Source organism: Sinocyclocheilus rhinocerous, unplaced genomic scaffold (assembly GCF_001515625.1).
Source record: "Sinocyclocheilus rhinocerous isolate Xijiao unplaced genomic scaffold, SAMN03320098_v1.1 scaffold993, whole genome shotgun sequence".
Classification (NCBI taxonomy): domain Eukaryota; kingdom Metazoa; phylum Chordata; class Actinopteri; order Cypriniformes; family Cyprinidae; genus Sinocyclocheilus; species Sinocyclocheilus rhinocerous.
The window spans coordinates 1,867,257-1,886,582 of NW_015639771.1; the positions used below are offsets into that span (position 1 = coordinate 1,867,257).

A 19,326-nucleotide genomic window follows, 5' to 3' on the forward strand; every position below is an offset into this window, starting at 1 on the left:
TTATATGTTATCATAATGGAACCAAATGTTTTAGGCTTTTCAGCTAGAAAAATAAATAATTAATTAAACAGCAAAAAGATAAAATGTCAAACCTAGGTATTAAACCACTGCTTTGGCCACCAAATATTATAATTAATAAGCAAAAATACGATGACTTGCACCAATCTGACATTAATGAAAAGTTTCCTTTTCCTTTGAACACAGTGCCACCTTTCAGTTAAAAGATTTGCATAAGGGTGCATTTACTTTGATGATTACTTTGATGATTTACTTTTAGCAGGCTATACAATCTGAAAAGTTTCACACCCAAACCGTTTCAAATTAAACGAAATTCTCAGGAGTGTCTAAAAAAGCAGGTGTGCCTCACACAGCATGCATGGATTATGAAAAAAAGTGTTTTTTTATTTTTATTTTTATTTTTTTACTCAGACAACACACTAAATTATTGGTGTCACAGGTTGTCGACGATTACAGAGAGATTTGTGGAGCATGACCAGACAGTTCTAGTTTTTCTATGGTAACCACAGCTGAACCCACTCTGCATAGTAGGAGCAAGAAAGGACCATCGAGGAGGCAAAATATGCGCGCGCGCGCTGGCGTCTTCTGCCCCACCCGATTGGCTGAGCGTCCTGTCAATCACATCCTCGGTCCCCAGAGAATCCGCCTCAGCAACGCCATCATCTGTTACACTCGGCGGCAGGAGCAGCCTGAGCCGTCAGGGCCAATGTTGTTATTTTCATAATTCACCGAGATTTTATTAATAGAAAAAGCTGTCTGCAAATGACCTATTTTCGATTGTCTCTTTGCGGTGAAATCCAAAACACTTCAGGCGACCCCTCTCTTGGTAAGCATTTTCTGATGGTCTGGCGTTTTTGATACACTTGGTGCAGTCGATTTGTATCCAGTGGATATTGTGGTTAATGGAAATGATGGGAGATGGAGGCTTTATAATGCTAGTGCCGACGGACTAACCATAACGCTTTCGCTTTATCAGCCGCATGATGTTTAGGGATCTTTAACATCGAGAACGAATGTATTTTCTTGTAGGGATGGTGTGATGCTTTTGCTCCTAAGCGCTCGTGTCTGGCAGCAGGATTGATGCGCAGCAGAAAAAGCCTTATGTACACAATTGAATGGAAGAATAAGGCCTCTGTCACTGGACAGTAGTCATTTTATGATATAATGAAATCATACAATACCCTTTATCAGGGTTTACAATCTCAGCACGCAAGTATTTGTGACTTGACAGATTTTATGCTTTATTTTATTTTTAGTATAATCTTGTCTATTGATTTTTTTGGTTGTTTTATGTCTATTCGAATGAAGCCTATATACAGTGGCCCTTAGGCACAAAAAGCCCTTTTCCCCTCTTATTGCTTTCGTTATGCATCCAGAATGATAAATACAGGGTTAGCACGGTCATGGAAAACCTGGAAAAATCAGGGAATTTTTAAATAGTCTGGGAAAGTAATAAAACATCAAAAGTCATGGAAATGTTTCTATGCTTTGAGTCTCAGAAAGTCAAATCCTCCATTTAGCAGCATTCAAATCTTTTTGAGACGCATAAAATTATAGTTTAAATCTCTTAATTTAAAGGATTGGTGCCTGAAAATCTCTCAGCAATCTCTGTAAATATATTTACGCAGTAGTTATGAACAAAAAGTCTCATTGATGAAAAGGATTGGTTATTTCTGACTTAATTAAGGGTCTTATGAAATATTTGTTATGATGGATATAAAATTATATAACTTTTAATTTTCAAAAGTAAAGATAAAACAATATTTCTTTGAATATGTTTGCTGTAATGTCTGTGGTCGAGACACTTTTTCTTGTACAACAAAAGCATGAATGGCTCTTCTGAATTCTTTGTTTTCTGCAAAATATTTAAAGGATGTTGAGGGATGAAATGCTTAACTTATACAGACATCAGACTTTATGTATTCTTCAACACAGTGTGCTATAGTTCCCCAGAAGTTGCTTTCCAATAAAACAATGTCTCTGGCTTTCGTTTTGCCCACTCAGGCGAAGGAGCAAATCGTAGATGTTTTCACATCATCTTTAATTGAATGGAATGCGAATACTCCACTGTGGTAGCCCAGTGCCTGCCTTGGTATGTTTATTAAATATATGATTTCGTTTACTTTCTGCATGTGTTACATGCCTTGTTACATGCCCATTTACAAGTCTTGTATAAACAGGCCACTTATATAAACATTTATTAATATTAACATAATGTTATGCAAAACAGAAAAATGGTTTTGGTTGGATAATAGTCACATTAAAGCAATAGTTTGAAAACTGAAAATGTACTCATTACATCACTTGCTCACCAATGGATCCTCTGCAGTGAATGGGTGCCATCAGAATGAGAGTCCAAATAGCTGATAAAAACATCACAATAATCCACATGCAATCCACACCACTCCAGTCCATCAATTAATGCCTTGTGAAGCGAAAAGCTGCATGTTTGTAATAAACAAATCCATCATTAAGATGTTTTTAACTTCAAACCGCTGCTTCCGGCTAAAATATGAGTCCTCTATCCATAATATTGCTTTCTCCAGTGAAAAAGTAATCTTGTCTGAATTAGGAGAGAAATATACAGATCAAGCACTGTTTACCAGTGCAAACAGTCCAAAACAGTTCTAAACAAATATGTGGATTTTGATTTGAGAGGACAACAGATGATGAACTTTTTCACTGGAGGAAATGCTATGGATTATGTACTGGTATTTTCAGCAAAAAAAAAAAGGTTTGTATTTAATGTTTAAAGTTGATGGTGAAGCTTTTCGCTTCACAAGACATTAATTGATGGACTGGAGTCGTGTGGATTGCTTGTGGATTATTGTGATGTTTTTATCAGCTGTTTGGACTCTCATTCTGACGGCACCCATTCACTGCAGAGGATCCATTGGTGAGCAAGTGATGAAATGCTAAATTTCTCCAAATGTGTTCCGATGCAGAAACAAACTCATCTAAATCTTGGATGGCCTGAATATATTTATAATATATGGTGAATATATTTTCAACAAATTTTCATTTTTGGGTGAACTATTCCTTTAACTAATTAAATTATCCAAATCATGATATTTGCAAATAAGATTAAATAAATCACATATTTAGTGACACATCCATTTGTTTTCACTGTAATTACAGACTGTGTGCTTAAAACCAAATGTCTTTCTGAATCACTTGTTGAATTAATTATTGATTTATGTCTGTTTCAAGTAATCACTTAGGGATATTTGTTTACTTCCAGTCAGTTGTTCTGAATATGAATCTTAACCTCCTCTTTAATATGTCTTAATTTGATTAGATTCAAACCAATAAAATGTCAAAGCAGAAATAAATATATATCAAGTCATTTTGTATGAATGTTCATTTATGCCTTTCTTCACCACAAAGAATATAGATAATGGGCTGTGTGCAATGCAAGGACAAAGAGGCAACCAAACTCACAGACGACAGAGAAACTAGTGTCTCACAGCATGCAGGATATCGATATGGGGCTGATCCGACACCTCAGCACTACCCCAGCTTTGGAGTCACCACTATACCCAACTACAATAACTTCCATGCGCCTGTCAGTCAAGGAGTGACTGTGTTTGGGGGAGTGAACTCTTCTTCACACTCTGGAACGCTACGATCCCGGGGTGGAACAGGTAGAACAAATGAGAGGACTTTGCTCTTGTTGGATCTGTCCACATCATTCCAAATAAAAAAAAAGAAGTTTCTTTTCCTTGTTAAATCTCTGAAAAAACTTTCCTTTTTGGCTGACATCACCAAGGCCTCATTTTTCAGCCCCTTCCCTACTGGCTTCATTCTGGTATCGTGATCTAATGGATAAAATCAAGTCCCGGCCGATATTTCTCTCATTGAATATCCTATTTTATTTGAAAATATTTAATGAAAGTCAAATGAGTTGTGAATATCATTTAATGTTGACCATTTAAAATAACTTTTGTCTCAATCTTTTTAAAAATATCCCAACAATTTCCACTTTGGATCACATTGTACATTGCACATTGTTGAGACATCGTAATATTTCTATAAAACTGCATTGTTTTAGTAAGCTGATGTTATTTGTCATTTTCTTTTGCAGGAGTAACACTCTTTGTAGCACTTTATGATTATGAGGCAAGGTCAGAGGATGACCTCAGCTTCAGGAAAGGGGAAAAGTTCCAGATTCTAAATAGCACGTGAGTTCACAGAACATTTTTTAAGAGACCATCAAAAACAATGTTTCATAATCCAATCCAAAAGTGTTCTTTCTGAATATTTTTTTTAAATTATGCTTTTCAGTAGGATGCTGTCTGAAACATTAACACATACTGGTAATTTTTTAAATAAAATAATGGTAATAAAGGTAAAAAAAATGCCTGAATGCACTGTAAGTCGCTTTGGATAAAAGCGTCTGCTAAATGCATAAATTATTAAATTATAAATTATAATGCTTTTAATGTACTCTACTGTTCTAAAGTTTGGGGTCAGTAAGATTGTTTAATGTTTTCCAAGGAAGTCTCTTATGCTCACCAAGGCTGCATTTATTTGATCAATAATACAGTAAAATCTGTAATATTGTGATTGTTTTTAACAATTTCAAGTAACAATTTAAAGTCTTCTACTTTAATATATTGTAAAATGTAATTAATTCCTGTGATGCAAAACTAAATTTTCAGTATCCATTACTCCAGTTTTCAATGTCATCATCATCAAGAAATCATTCTGATATACTAATATGGTGTTCAAGAAACATTTATTATTATCATTGTTGAAAACCGTTGTGCTGTGTAAATGCATTTTTTAAGGATATTTTGATGAATAGAAATTTGTTTGTAATATAAATCCTTTGTTACATTATAAATGTCTTTATTTTTACATTTGATAAATGTAATGCATCTTTGCTGAATAAAAATGTTAATTTAATTTCTTTAAAAAAATCTTACTGACCCCAAACTTTTGAACGATAATGTATCTGTACTTTACTTTTTGGGAGATTTTTACATTTTTTAAAATATATGTGCATTATAGTTTCCTTCTCAATAATTGAAACTTGACCCATTAGAAATGTATTCATTGTTTATTTGTTCTCTTGCTGCTGTTGCTGTATATCAGGGAAGGAGACTGGTGGGAGGCCCGCTCTCTCACTACAGGTGGAACAGGATACATACCCAGTAATTATGTGGCTCCAGTAGACTCCATACAGGCAGAAGAGTGAGTTCTGTTTTAGTTCTAAAATAGACAAAAGTGAAATATAAATAGGAAGACTATCCAGAAGAACAATGTCTGTTATTTGCGTTACTCCTCGTAGTATTTTCATTGGGACAAGGGCAATAACATAACTTTGTCATGTGGTCATACTGTTAACCAAACCAAACACTATGTATCTCTTTGTAGTTGGTATTTTGGAAAACTTGGCCGTAAAGATGCAGAACGGCAACTGTTGTCAAATGGAAATCCCAGAGGCACTTTCCTTATAAGAGAGAGTGAGACCACAAAAGGTAATTTGCAGTTATGCTACCATTCGCAAATGTGGGGTCAGTAACATTTTTTATTGTATTCAAAATAAGTCTCTTATGCTCACCAAGGCTGCATTTATTTGATCAAAAATACAGTAAAAACAGTAATACTGTGAAATATTACTACAATTTCAAATGACTGTTTTCTATGTTAATATATTTTAAAATGTTACTTATTCTAGTGATGGCAAAGCTGCCATTCAGTGTCACATGATTATTTCAAAATCATTCTAATATGCTGATTTGGTGCTCAAGAAACATTTCATATTATCATCAATGTTGAAAACAGTTGTGCTGCTTAATTTTTTGTGGAACCCATGATACATTTTTCCAGGATTCTTTCATGAATAAGTTTAAAATAGCAGCATTTGAAATAGGAATCTTTTGTAACATTATAAATGTCGTTACTGTCACTTTTGATCAATTTTCATACATTACTTATAATTCCAGGGGTATAAATTGCCCTGTCAGTGAGGCGGAGAACATTTCCTCTTATCAAAAGAAAGCCAGCTGTCATGGAAGGTTTTATGTGTGGTTCCTTTCAAGGGCTGTGTGACTCACTATGATATCTCGTCTCTGAATGGCAGGCACTTGGAATGGCAATACTAAAGTGGCAGTGAAGACCTTGAAACCAGGCACAATGTCCCCAGAGTCGTTCCTGGAGGAGGCTCAGATAATGAAGAAACTGAGGCATGACAAGCTAGTGCAGCTTTATGCGGTCGTCTCTGAAGAACCCATCTACATTGTGACAGAATATATGAGCAAAGGTAAGAACAGATTTTGCAAACAGAAGTGCTAAATAAATGCTGCTCTTTTGAACTTTCTGTTCATCAATGAATTCTGAAAAAATGTGTCACGGTTTCCATAAAAATATTAAGCAGCACAACTGTTTTCAAAGAAATCACAAAGAAATCACACAGGTTTGTTCACATGTAATGTCGTTACTGTCACTTTTGATCAATTTAATGCATCATCGCCAGACAAAAGTACTAATTTCTTTCCAAAAAAAAAAAAAAACGTGCTGACTTAAAACATTAACATGTTCATCTTGGAATTTTTAACTGACATTTGAGAGTTCTGTCCTTTATCTAATTTTCTGTTCTCTCATGTTTATTCTAGGAGCCTATTCATTGTCCATACAGGACTGGGATGAAACTAAAGGCGACCACGTGAAGCACTACAAGATCCGCAAATTGGACAATGGAGGATATTACATCACCACTAGAGCTCAATTTGAAACACTGCAGCAGCTTGTGCACCATTATTCTGGTAAATCTGCATCGAATGCATAATGCAAAAATGTATCAATCTTAAATGATAAACAAACAGTATAATCTATTAAAATTTCTGCATTCAGCCCGGGCTGCAGGACTTTGTTGCCGTTTAATAGTCCCGTGCCATAAAGGCATGCCCCGCCTTGCTGACCTGTCTGTCAAAACCAAAGATGTATGGGAGATCCCACGGGAATCACTTCAGCTCATCAAACGATTGGGGAATGGACAGTTCGGAGAGGTCTGGATGGGTAAGAGATTAGCTTAACCACATGCCCAATAAAAGAGTTTGATATTCATACATTACTTATAATTCCAGGGGTATAAATTGCCCTGTCAGTGAGGCGGAGAACATTTCCTCTTATCAAAAGAAAGCCAGCTGTCATGGAAGGTTTTATGTGTGGTTCCTTTCAAGGGCTGTGTGACTCACTATGAAATCTCGTCTCTGAATGGCAGGCACTTGGAATGGCAATACTAAAGTGGCAGTGAAGACCTTGAAACCAGGCACAATGTCCCCAGAGTCGTTCCTGGAGGAGGCTCAGATAATGAAGAAACTGAGGCATGACAAGCTAGTGCAGCTTTATGCGGTCGTCTCTGAAGAACCCATCTACATTGTGACAGAATATATGAGCAAAGGTAAGAACAGATTTTGCAAACAGAAGTGCTAAATAAATGCTGCTCTTTTGAACTTTCTGTTCATCAATGAATTCTGAAAAAATGTGTCACGGTTTCCATAAAAATATTAAGCAGCACAACTGTTTTCAAAGAAATCACAAAGAAATCACACAGGTTTGTTCACATGTAACTGATTGTCTTTCAGGAAGCCTGCTGGATTTCTTGAAGGATGGTGAAGGACGTGGCCTTAAATTGCCAAATTTAGTGGACATGGCCGCTCAGGTTAGTTAAAATGTTTTGATACCAATAATAAATTAAGGTATCTGGTTTCAGTAAGCACTTACTTGACCACGGGACATTTAAATATTTCATTGCTCGCGCACTTATCTTTTAGGTCGCTGCAGGCATGGCTTACATTGAAAGGATGAACTACATCCATAGAGATCTGCGGTCTGCCAATATACTTGTTGGTGACAGCTTAGTGTGCAAGATTGCAGATTTTGGACTGGCCAGACTAATAGAGGACAATGAATACACAGCACGACAAGGTGAGAGTTACACTCCCAAATCATCTTCATAGGTTCAGTCAACCCTCTATTGTACAGTGTTGCCTTATGGCAACAGCATTTTTCTTCACTTTACACATTACACTGACAATTCAGAAAAAAGTAAATTGCATTATTGGAGTTTAAAGATCAGAGTTTATAAAAACCAATAATATGTTGTTTTTAAGTGAAATGATTTAAGTACTGCTCAAATTTCTGTACATTTCCTTCTATGTCTGGATAGTTTGCTGGATTATTTATTATTAAAATGTATTATTAAGATCACAGTCTAACGTAGTTCTACAGTAAATTAGAGAAAATACTAATGTTACCATATGGCAAGTGTTTACCACATTTGAATTGCAATAATGCATTTGTTCACTGGGCATTTCCTTGTTTTAATAAATATTGGAATCACATGTATTACTGTGTTTATATTTATTTATTGTAAGTGTTTATCATAGACTGTATAAAAACATGGACGTAGTGTCCGTGACATCACCCGTAGGTTTCTGAATAGCGTTTTTGAAGCCTAAAGTGGGTGGAGCCAGCCGTCGCCATCTTGGCAGCGCATCACCGTGCCTCACTCCCGGATAATCGAAAATGGGCAAAGAGGCGGGAGCTGGTTGCTGAAACCTGAAAATTAGCTATATAGACCAAAACCACTTTTTGTACCAGGCTGTAAACATATTTATTTCTGCTGTAAAGTTGGGCATTTTAACATGGAGAGTCTATGGGACTGACTCCCATTTGGAGACAGCCTCTAGCGGCCAGTCGATGAATTGCAATTTTAGTCACTTCCGTGTTGGTTTCACGAGAGAGACCGGAAGGTTGCCGCTTGGTGTTTATAGTACAATGTTCAGTTGCATATAGAAACATTTTGACATGGCAACTTCTCAAATGGGGATGACGTGGCTATACAGGTCATATAACATATGACTGCGCTGTGTTTTATCTACTAATGTTTGTTTCCTTATGCACATATTCAACAGAGTTAAATCTGTAATTTCTCTGGGAACGTTGCCCAATTCACAAGTAGGCCACATTTCAAGATCAGATCCATAAATCCAGTGTTCCGTTGTAGGTGCCAAGTTCCCAATCAAGTGGACGGCTCCAGAGGCAGCACTCTACGGAAGGTTTACCATCAAGTCAGACGTGTGGTCATTTGGAATACTACTCACAGAGCTGGTCACCAAAGGACGCGTGCCCTATCCAGGTGAGATCTGATGGTGGAAGGTACATTTTTAGACCATTAATGCTGACAGCAACTGACTAAAATTTAATCAGTTAAAATGACTAAAATTTTGTTAACATTTTTCAAAGACAGTTTGCTATTTGAGGCTAGATTAATTCTTAAAGGGATAATTTACTCAAAAATCTGAATTCTCTCATTGTTTACTCACCCACATGTCATTCCAAACCTGTATGAACAAAAATGTCTCTGTGTTTTTTGTCCTTACTGTGAAAGTCAGTGGGGTCCAGTGCTGTTTTGGACTCCATAGACTTACATTGTATGGACAAAAGCAGAAACATTCAAAATATCTCCTTTGGTGTTCAGCAGAAGAAAGAAAATTTTACAGGTTTGGAACCTTTTTTGGGGTAAATTGTGCCTTTACAGGGATAGTTCACCACTTACTCTCTCATGTTGTTCCAAATCTATAAGACTTTGGTTAATCTTCGAAACACAAATTAATATATTTTTAATGAAACCTGAGAGGTTTCTGTACCCCATTTAAAGTCCAGGCAACCAAAACGTAGCAGATCCAAAAAGGTCATAAAGACGTTGTAAAATGAATCCATGTAAAATTGAGACATTTAGTCTTGTGAAGAGATATCTCTTTATATGATGAGCATCGCTTTATATGAGGCTTTTATATGATTAACATCATTTTATATGAGGCTTTTATTTCTATGTAAACAATGATTGGCACACACATCACATATGGTAAACACAGAAGCTCAAATATGCGTATGTGATGCACGAGAACCAATAAAGTTTGTTGTAGCATGTAACATATGCATTACCAAATGTGATAAGCCCTGTGTATGTCTGTTTATATGTGAATAAAAGCCTAAATGAAATCTGTTCATCATATAAAGTGGTCGTATCTCTTCACAATACTTTAATTAAACCACTCAATTCATATGGATTCATTTTACGACGCCTTAATGACCATTTTGGATCTGCTATGTTTATACTAAATGCATAAATGTAACGTAAATGTTCTAAGTATTGGTTACCTGGGGCCTCATGTATAAAACTTTCCGTAGGTTTCATCCTAAAAGTGTACGTACGCACAAAAGCTAGATTTGTAAAACCATGCGTACGCCAGAACCTGTGCAAAAATCCTTTTATAAATCCCTGTCAGCGGAAGATTGTGCGTACATGCATCTCCTCCCCAAAATCACCATATATGGAGCTTACAACGCCTAGTTTTACTATGCATACCCTCATCTGCATATAATTTCCATGCATATTCCTATCCACGTGACACCATGTTTAAAGGGGTCATATGATGCTTTTTTAAATATCATTATTTTGTGTATAAGTTACAAGACATTAGGAAAATATGACATTCGGACTAAAAATGCAATTTGTACGGTACATTACATTGCTAAAAAATCATTCGCTGTCCTTGTCTTGTTTTCTAATAAATACAGGTGCATCTCAATAAATTAGAATGTCGTGGAAAAGTTCATTTATTTCAGTAATTCAACTCAAATTGTGAAACTCGTGTATTACATAAATTCAGTGCACACAGACTGAAGTAGTTTAAGTCTTTGGTTCTTTTAATTGTGATGATTTTGGCTCACATTTAACAAAAACCCACCAACTCACTATCTCAACAAATTAGAATACTCCATAAGACCAATAAAAAAAACATTTCTAGTGAATTGTTGGCCTTCTGGAAAGTATGTTCATTTACTCTACATGTACTCAATACTTGGTAGGGGCTCCATTTGCTTTAATTACTGCCTCAATTCGCCGTGGCATGGAGGTGATCAGTTTGTGGCACTACTGAGGTGGTATGGAAGCCCAGGTTTCTTTGACAGTGGCCTTCAGCTCATCTACATTTTTTGGTCTCTTGTTTCTCCATGCAACAAGAAAAGTGATCAAAAAACAGCACATCCACTACAAATATGTCTAAATTCATAAGTTTTTGTTTAACTTTTGAATAATGACTTTATGTAATGGCAATGCTTAACTCCATTAATGAGCAGAATATTTAATCTAAATGTGTATATTGAAAGGAAAAGAGAGTCTGAAATCATTAGGCTTCGCTATTACGCCAGTAAAAGAGTGCGTACGCACGGTCTAGAGTACCCGTACAGTGCGCACATATTTACGCCGTTTATTTTTTTATAAATCCCAATATGTACGTGGGAAATTGCGTACGCACATTTCCATGCTCATTTTGTGCGTACGCAACGTTTATACATCAGGCCCCTGGACTTTCAGTGGAAGGACAGAAACCGCTCAAGTTTATTTAAAGGGGTCATATGATGCGATTTCAATTTTTCCTTTTGTCGCTCAGCTCGGCTAATGTCCGTCCCATGCACTGAACGCGCTCTACTCCACATCACGAGTAGACACGCCCCTTATTGCTGATTGGCTACAAGTTTGTTTTGCGATTCGGCCCGAATCAGTTTTCTAAAGTGTTTTTGAAAAATCACATACCCTGCCTTTAAGGACTGCCGTCGACAGCTGACTCCTAAAGTTTTTGATATCCTTCATATTCTGTGTGGTGGTCAGATCACAGCAGTTCATTTAAAAAAATGAAAAGATACTTTAAATGTGAAATTAAAACTGCCAGTAGGTGGCAGCAAGTCACTGTTAATAAGTGAGTCATTGTGACTGAACCGAATCATTTAAACGGGTGATTCATTCAGGAACAAAACAGCCTCATGTTGCTCAGAGATGCAAATTGGAATGATATTTGTTGGCGAAATAGAGCAAAAACACTCAATATTGTGTCTAAAATGTAAGTGTCTTAATACAAATTTTTTTTTATTGAACTGCTGTATAAAATCAATATCACATTTGTAATCATGCTGCTTTTTGGTGGAAAAAACGTCAGTCTTCGCGTGATACTGATTAACTATATGAAATTATATAAATATATAAATTTCTGCCTCCATATTTTGAATTTTGGGATCACTCTAAATGCATTTTAATAAGCTGAATTATGCAGTGAAAGAACGCACACTGGTCTAACCTACTAACTTACATGTTAACTCTCTCATGAGTCATGGATGTTAGCAAGACGAATTAACTATAATTGCCTTTTGTCTTTGGATAATTAGCTGTAAATTCGAGGCACAGGTAGCTTAGTCTGTTGTTCATCACCACCAGTGTTGGGAGTAACGCATTACAAAAGTAATAATATTACAGTAGTATATTACTTTTTGCTGTAACGCAGTAATATAACGCATTACTAATACAATTTGGGTAATATTATTACTTAATGTATTACATTTTGGAAGTAACTTGCCCAACTCTGATCACCACTCACCTCCACACTATGACAAACACAACTGGAAAGGGAGGGAGGGCTTCACTTCTGCGGCTCTCTGCCTGTCTGTGATGCGCATGCGCCGATCAATGTGTGCTACACTGCTGTTTTGCGCAGAGACACGGAGGGGAGAAAGTCTCAACATTTCCCGACCCGACCTGATATTTTTATTTTTTATTTGTTTGACAGGGAAAGCTGTGACACACACGCGTGCACATACAGTATATAGATATATTCATTTATTAAAAAAAAAAAAAAACACTCCCCAGGAAAAAAAGGGCACTTTCTCTTGAGGAAGAAAAAAGGTCAGGTGCTCAAGCCCCCTTTGATGTCTATGTGTGCACGTGCCTGTTGCTCAGGACGATTTGTCATTTTGTTTTTTAGACCACAAAATCAACAATGTCACCAAAGAAGTGTGTTTTTGCTTGTGAGGGAAAGATAACCTTGCAGCTTCCCAAAGAACCCAGTGTTAAGGGAACAGTGAATGCAGTTTGTTTCTCCGGGGCAGCAACGGAGTTGAGCAAGTGTGTTTGTTTGTTCCAGGCATTTCGGTGACGAATGTTTTATAAACATATTAAAATTTAGGTCAATAAAGACCACCCACGGCACTCCTCCAGGAGCTCTACTGTTTTCGGAGAGAGAGGCGTAAAGCTGTATCTGTCTTTTATAAATCTGATAAATCTAAAGACTCTTCGGAGATATGAAGGATGCAGTACTACTCTATAGGTACTCAAGATTAGCATGAGATTGCCAGAAACTGTGTTATGTCCCCTTTAAAAATATCTTAATTTGCGTTTTGAAGATTAGCCAACGTGTTATGGGTTTGGAATGGCATGAGGGTGAGTTCCAAACCCATGACAGAATTAGTTCACCCAAAAAGATCCAAACCTGTAAAATTATCTTTCTTGTGATGAACACAGAAGAAGATACTTTGAATGTTTCAACTGTTTTTGTCCCTACAATGCAAGTATATGGGGTCCAAAACAACACTGGACCCCACTAACTTTTAACTTTCACTTTTTGGGCAAACTATCCCTTTAAGAGCGTGAATAAAGTACAACTCGGCATCATACAGGAATTTGAGGGCCCCACGGCTTTTTTCAGTTAAAGAGCACATGCTTTGCATTTGTCCCTCAGGCATGAACAACCGAGAAGTCTTGGAGCAAGTAGAGCGTGGTTACAGGATGCCCTGTCCCCAGGACTGTCCCAGCTCCCTGCACGAGCTCATGCTCCAATGCTGGAAGAGGGATCCCGAGGAGCGGCCCACCTTTGAGTATCTGCAAGCCTTCCTGGAGGATTACTTCACTGCCACTGAACCACAGTACCAACCCGGGGACAACCTCTAAACACGGAGCTCCAGACTACAGAGTATGCCACAAAAGACTGCCCTTCAAAAAACTGATCGAAAGAGCATTTGATGAGAAAAGCTTCCAAGTTTTGTGCCATCTCGACCCTGTATCTGACACAATTCATCTTCCATTGAAAAAAGGACATGCAGTCGCATTATATTTGTCAGTAAAGCCAAAAATAGAGTTCTGGGGAGAGACATCAGTCACAATTAATGATAAGAATGGCTTGTTTGTATGTAGTGTAAATAGTGTGTTTAGTTTTCCCTTGTATTTGGCTTGTTTTATTACTTTTTATAATGCTGTTTTGCGTTCTTATCCAGGCCGAGAAAGTCGACGCTGTGAGGAAAGCATGATAAACAGAGGCGGCATCAACCGTTTTAAGATTTACAGTGATTCTGGAAATCATTCCTAGACACTTCCAGTAGGATGCTGACCAGCCTCTTTTAAATATTAAAGGAATTCTGTCAATTGTATATTAAATTAACTGTACGTGTCAAAACACTCCCTTTTAGCCGAGACATATAGCAGTGCATATAGGTAGCATTTCTGACACATTATTGTGACTTTCACAGAAGGTAATGCACTGGTCTGCACTGGTTTTAGTGATTTTGCTGGGCCTAATTATTTTGCACCTGCTTTTAGCAAGCGCTCAATGTCTATCTTTTGTTTACTGCTTCTTAGAATGAGTGCATTTTCTATTTAGTCACTTTGGTTTAACAATAGAGCAGTGTATGTATCAGAATAGTACGAGACCAAGTGGGCATTATGCTTGACCATACTTGCATCTTTCCTGCAAATAAGATAAAATGACTGCTAACATCCTTACTGTTGTGAGAGAGAAAAAACGAGTCCATTAAATATATCTCACAATATCATGCATTATAAAATAACACGACTAAATGCGTAGAGAAATATGATGAAATGGTAGAATTTCACTCAAGATAACTCATTGCTGGTCTGCCTTGTTTTTTTGCCCCTCATTTTGTCCTTCATGATAAAATGACATGTCTGAATATTCATTATTGGGTCATTCTTTACTTTTTTGTCGCATTTAAGAAATGACAGACCTCTCTGTGAACATGCTTACTGTAGGTCAAAGATATTCTCACATATTCTGTGTGCGACAATCAGAGATGGGCATGAATACAAATGTATTTAAAATACAAATACAAAATACTGTGTGGAAAAATGTATTTAAATACAAATAGAAAATACTGTGTGGAAAAATGTATTTAAGTACAAATACAAAATACTGTGTGGAAAAATGCTTAAATGCAAATTACATTAGATTTTTTTTCAAAGGCTTTAAAATACAAAAAAGTATTTTGTACTTCAAATACGTATTTTAAATACATGTATCTGAAATACTGCCCATCCCTGGCGACAATATTGGCATGAGCCACATTCAAAGAGCAATTACAAACTATGGTGTTGATTTAAGTCAATATTTTGGGGTTCAACTGAAGGCTGCTTTTATTTGGGCCTATAATTTAAATTATGTGCTGCATTTGTGTTAAAATCCAACCTCACAATTTTCACATTTATTTTTGTACCATCTATATTTGGATTAATTCATAAATATTGTGTTTATTTAATTGCTTTGTTTCATTTATGCACAAACATTTTTAGAATAAAGTGTCATTCAAATCCATTTCTTTCAGACTTTAGGTTTTTCAACTATCATCAAATTATAATTGAGTATCTTTTGTGTTAAGATCATTTTGTAGGTTCTTCGAGATTAAAAAAAATGGATGTATTCTGGCTCTAAAACATTAGTGGCCATTTTTATTGAATTATTTAATGCAATGACCATTCAAAAGTTTGGGATTGGTAATATTTTTTAATGTTTTTGAAACATTAAGCACAAATTAAGGCTGCATTTATTTAAAAAAAAAAAAACAACAACAACAGTAAAACATTAATATTGTGAAATATTATTATATTTAAATAAAAATGTTTTCTATTTTAATATATTTTAACATGTAAATGATTCCTGTGATGCAAAGCTGAATTTTCAGCATCATAACTCCAGTCCTCAGTGTCACATGATCCTCCAGAAATCATTCTAATATGCTGATTTGGTGCTCAAGAAAGATTTCTTATTATTATCAATGTTGAAAAAGTTCAGCAGCTTAATATTTTTGTGGATACAGTGATACTTTTTTCAGGATTCTTTAATTAATAGAAAGTTCAAAGGAACAGCATTTATTATTAATTAATTATATTTGCATTATATTTAAATAACTATTTTAAATATCTTTACATATTAAAAAAATAATTTATTAAATATTTTATATAATTTATTAAATATTTTATTTTAAATATTAATTTGATATTTTTAATATTTAATTTCTTTAAATTGTAAAAGTCTTTATTGTCATTTTTGATCAAATTAATGCATCCTTGCTGAATGAAAATATTCAATTATTTAAAAAAAAAAATTTACTGATCCCAAAATTTTGGAATAGTAGTATTTTTGTATCATTTTAATCAATCAAACAATTTGCAAGCAGCCAACAAGTTCTGTTCTCACCTGCCATATTGCTGCTATATTTTTATTTCAGGGGTGCAGTTCTGTAATTCCCTGCATGTCCAGCGGAGGGCCACTGCATTCCAGCCAAAACATGTTGATCCAACCACATCTCGCGTCTCTTAGTTTGTTCCCTAGTTAAAAATAGGAGCCGTGATTCTATATTTCAGATCTGTTCTATAAAATCACAAGTGAAGCCATATGCAGTGAGATTTTAGATAAAGAGTGCTAATTAGAAGCATGATTAACTTTAAATAGTGTAATAGATCCTAATGCCAATTATTCATTTAATCTAAATCATCAAAACACTTTATTTGGAAAACATGATTACTGTGTTATTACTGCGATATTACATAATATGATGCAATGTCACTGATGGTATATACATTAAATTAATGACATTATCTGAAACATCAAAAACCAAGACATTTGAGTCTGTGAACATGCAACTGTCTCCTTTTCTTTCTCTTCCAGTAGATCACACCCCCCTATCACCTAAAAACCAAGAGTGCAACTGGTAAACGCTACACTGTCTAAGAATAAACCAGGCTTGCAGTGGCTAAGGTTACCTTGAAGCACCCCAGCATTTCTCCCGTCCCACGCCCATGTGAGGCACCAATAACATGGGCTAAATTACCTGCACCTATTTGCTACGCAGCGTCCCCTGCCAGAGCCTGAACTCCCCTGTTTACGGCCCCGGCCTAACATCCCATTGATTCTCCCCCAGCCATGATCCCAAATCCGGCACTTTGAAAACCCTCATCCCGCTTTTCTCACAAGATTGTGAGGATTCACCTGTGGATTGGATGGGGACAACAAAGAGGAACATCTTTTCCTGAGTGGGATTTAACTGGGTGAAACCGTCCAAATAAGATTACACAAGCAAAAGGGACACTTGGCTGAAGTAGCACCATGGCTCAGGCAACTAAAGGTACTGCAGGTTTTGTACTCATGATCTCCTGCATTTGACTGACAGACAGAGCTTAATAAATAATAAATGATAAAAAAAAAATTCAAAGTAGATATTATGATATTTTATAATAATGTTTGGAAAATAAAAGATTGAATCACAATAAATGCTGTTGTGGTGCCATACAAGAATGAATTAACAGCTCAGTTGATCATGTTTTTGTCACAAACAGATCTGCTGAAACAAATTATATGCTGTATTAACATTTATGTAGAACCTGTTTTCAATATTAATACAGAGAAGTCCATAATTAAAATATTCATAACCTTTTAAGTGTATAGATTTCTTTAGATATATCAGTGCAAATGCGGTTTGAACCTTCTCTTCATCAAAAAATCGTGAAATATTAAACAAACAGCACTGCTTTCAATATAGATAATACAAATAAATGTTATCTGAGCACAAATCAGCATACTAATATATGACGATATATAATTTCTGAAAGATCATGTGGCATTGAGGACTGGATTAATGGAAGATGAAAATTCAGCTTTGCCATCACAATAATATATTAGGGAATATGTTAAGTTATAAAACAGTTATTTAAAATTAGAATAATATTACTGTTTTTACTGTAATTTTGATCAAATAAATGCAGCCTTGGTGAGCATAAGAAACTTCTTCCAAAAACATTATAAGACCCCAAATGTTGAACTTGTGAATTTGGTGGATCTAGCAAACGTGATGCAATATTTGCAATGACAAGTACAATATTAAGACTTTTTGTAAAAATGAGCTTCTTTGTTTAGTTCATGATGTCATTAAACTCAAGCAGCAGGGAGAAAATAACACAAGATGGAGATGCAGTTTATTCTTGCAAGCGTGAAGTCAGTCATGCATCTTGCTCTTAGAGAACAGCTGCAACAAATTTCAGTACATGTTGTTATGGTGCTGTATTTACTGTATATAGAAATAAAAAAAACAATGTGGAAAAATATGGAAAGTGTTTAGAATATATTAACACAATAAAAAAAGAGCATAGTACTTTAGCAAACAACCTTTTGGTAACATTTTCCACTTTCTGTGACATTTAGGAGCAATTAAGGTTTGCTATAGACCTTGGTCTATGTGTAAATTCATCCATGTCTCCAGGTCCCATAGTGAAGTCCATCCCTCCCATTGGTGTAGATGCCCCGGCTAGGGCAGCACACTCAGACTCTCTTACAGCTGGGAGCCATGGAATTTTACGAATCATGAATCGCCTGGCACAATGGGTGGTCATCATCACACTTCTGATCTCTTGGTCAATAGCAGGTATTGTCATGCTTGATTTTGTCAGTGACGATCAGATTGCAAGTAAGTTTTAAATAGGCCTAATTAATTTTCACAGTTCCTATTTTATTTACTCTTGTTCTGTTGTTGGATCTGTTGGGTTCACTCTGAGCTGTTTTCATGTAGGCATCCAGGATTTCGGCTCTGATCCAGTGCTAGCAGTGCGCAAGGCCATTGAAGGCATTGAAAACAGGATAAACCATATGAACAATATGTTTTATGATGCTCACGGTATTCTTTCATAACACACAAATAGTTTCTTGTAGTAGCTGAAAGTAATTAGCAGCTTTAAAGGGGTCATATGATGCTATTTTAAAGATCATTATTTTGTGTATTTGGTGTAACAGAATATGTTGACATGCTTTAATGTTCAAAAAACACATTATTTTTCAAATACTGTACATTATTGTAGGTCCTATATGCCCCGCCTCTCTCAAACGCTTCGTTTTCAACAAAGCCCCCTCCTTTGACAAGCGCAGTCCGCTCTGATTGGCCAGCTGACCCAGTGCACTGTGATTGGCCGAACACCACAAGCACCTGTCGGAAATGTAACGCCCCTTACCATAATCGCGAGCTTCATTTTTCAAAATAAATGCAAAGACAGAGCCCGAAAGGGGAACAGAGTCGCGTGACAGACACAGTGAGGAAGCTGGTATGTGTTTGCAGTACACAAGCCACAGTTAAGACAGCTGACTCCACTGTGATGCGACCCTGTCTCTCGCTCCCTCTCTCTCTCTCACA

The 19,326-nt window shown here is 36.1% G+C and overlaps 1 protein-coding gene across 1 annotated transcript; it reads left to right on the forward strand.

Moving 5' to 3' along the window:
• The first annotated feature begins 680 nt into the window (after window positions 1-680).
• On the forward strand, window positions 681-14,991 carry LOC107751750 (tyrosine-protein kinase fyna). The gene is made up of 13 exons (XM_016567516.1): window positions 681-844; window positions 2,023-2,110; window positions 3,406-3,662; window positions 4,103-4,199; window positions 5,116-5,214; window positions 5,398-5,501; window positions 6,639-6,788; window positions 6,877-7,041; window positions 7,247-7,426; window positions 7,611-7,687; window positions 7,800-7,953; window positions 9,035-9,166; window positions 13,602-14,991. Exons 3-13 carry the CDS (start codon window positions 3,416-3,418, stop codon window positions 13,808-13,810), a joined length of 1,614 nt encoding a protein of 537 aa, XP_016423002.1. The 5' UTR covers window positions 681-844; window positions 2,023-2,110; window positions 3,406-3,415; the 3' UTR covers window positions 13,811-14,991.
• Window positions 14,992-19,326: the final 4,335 nt, after the last annotated feature.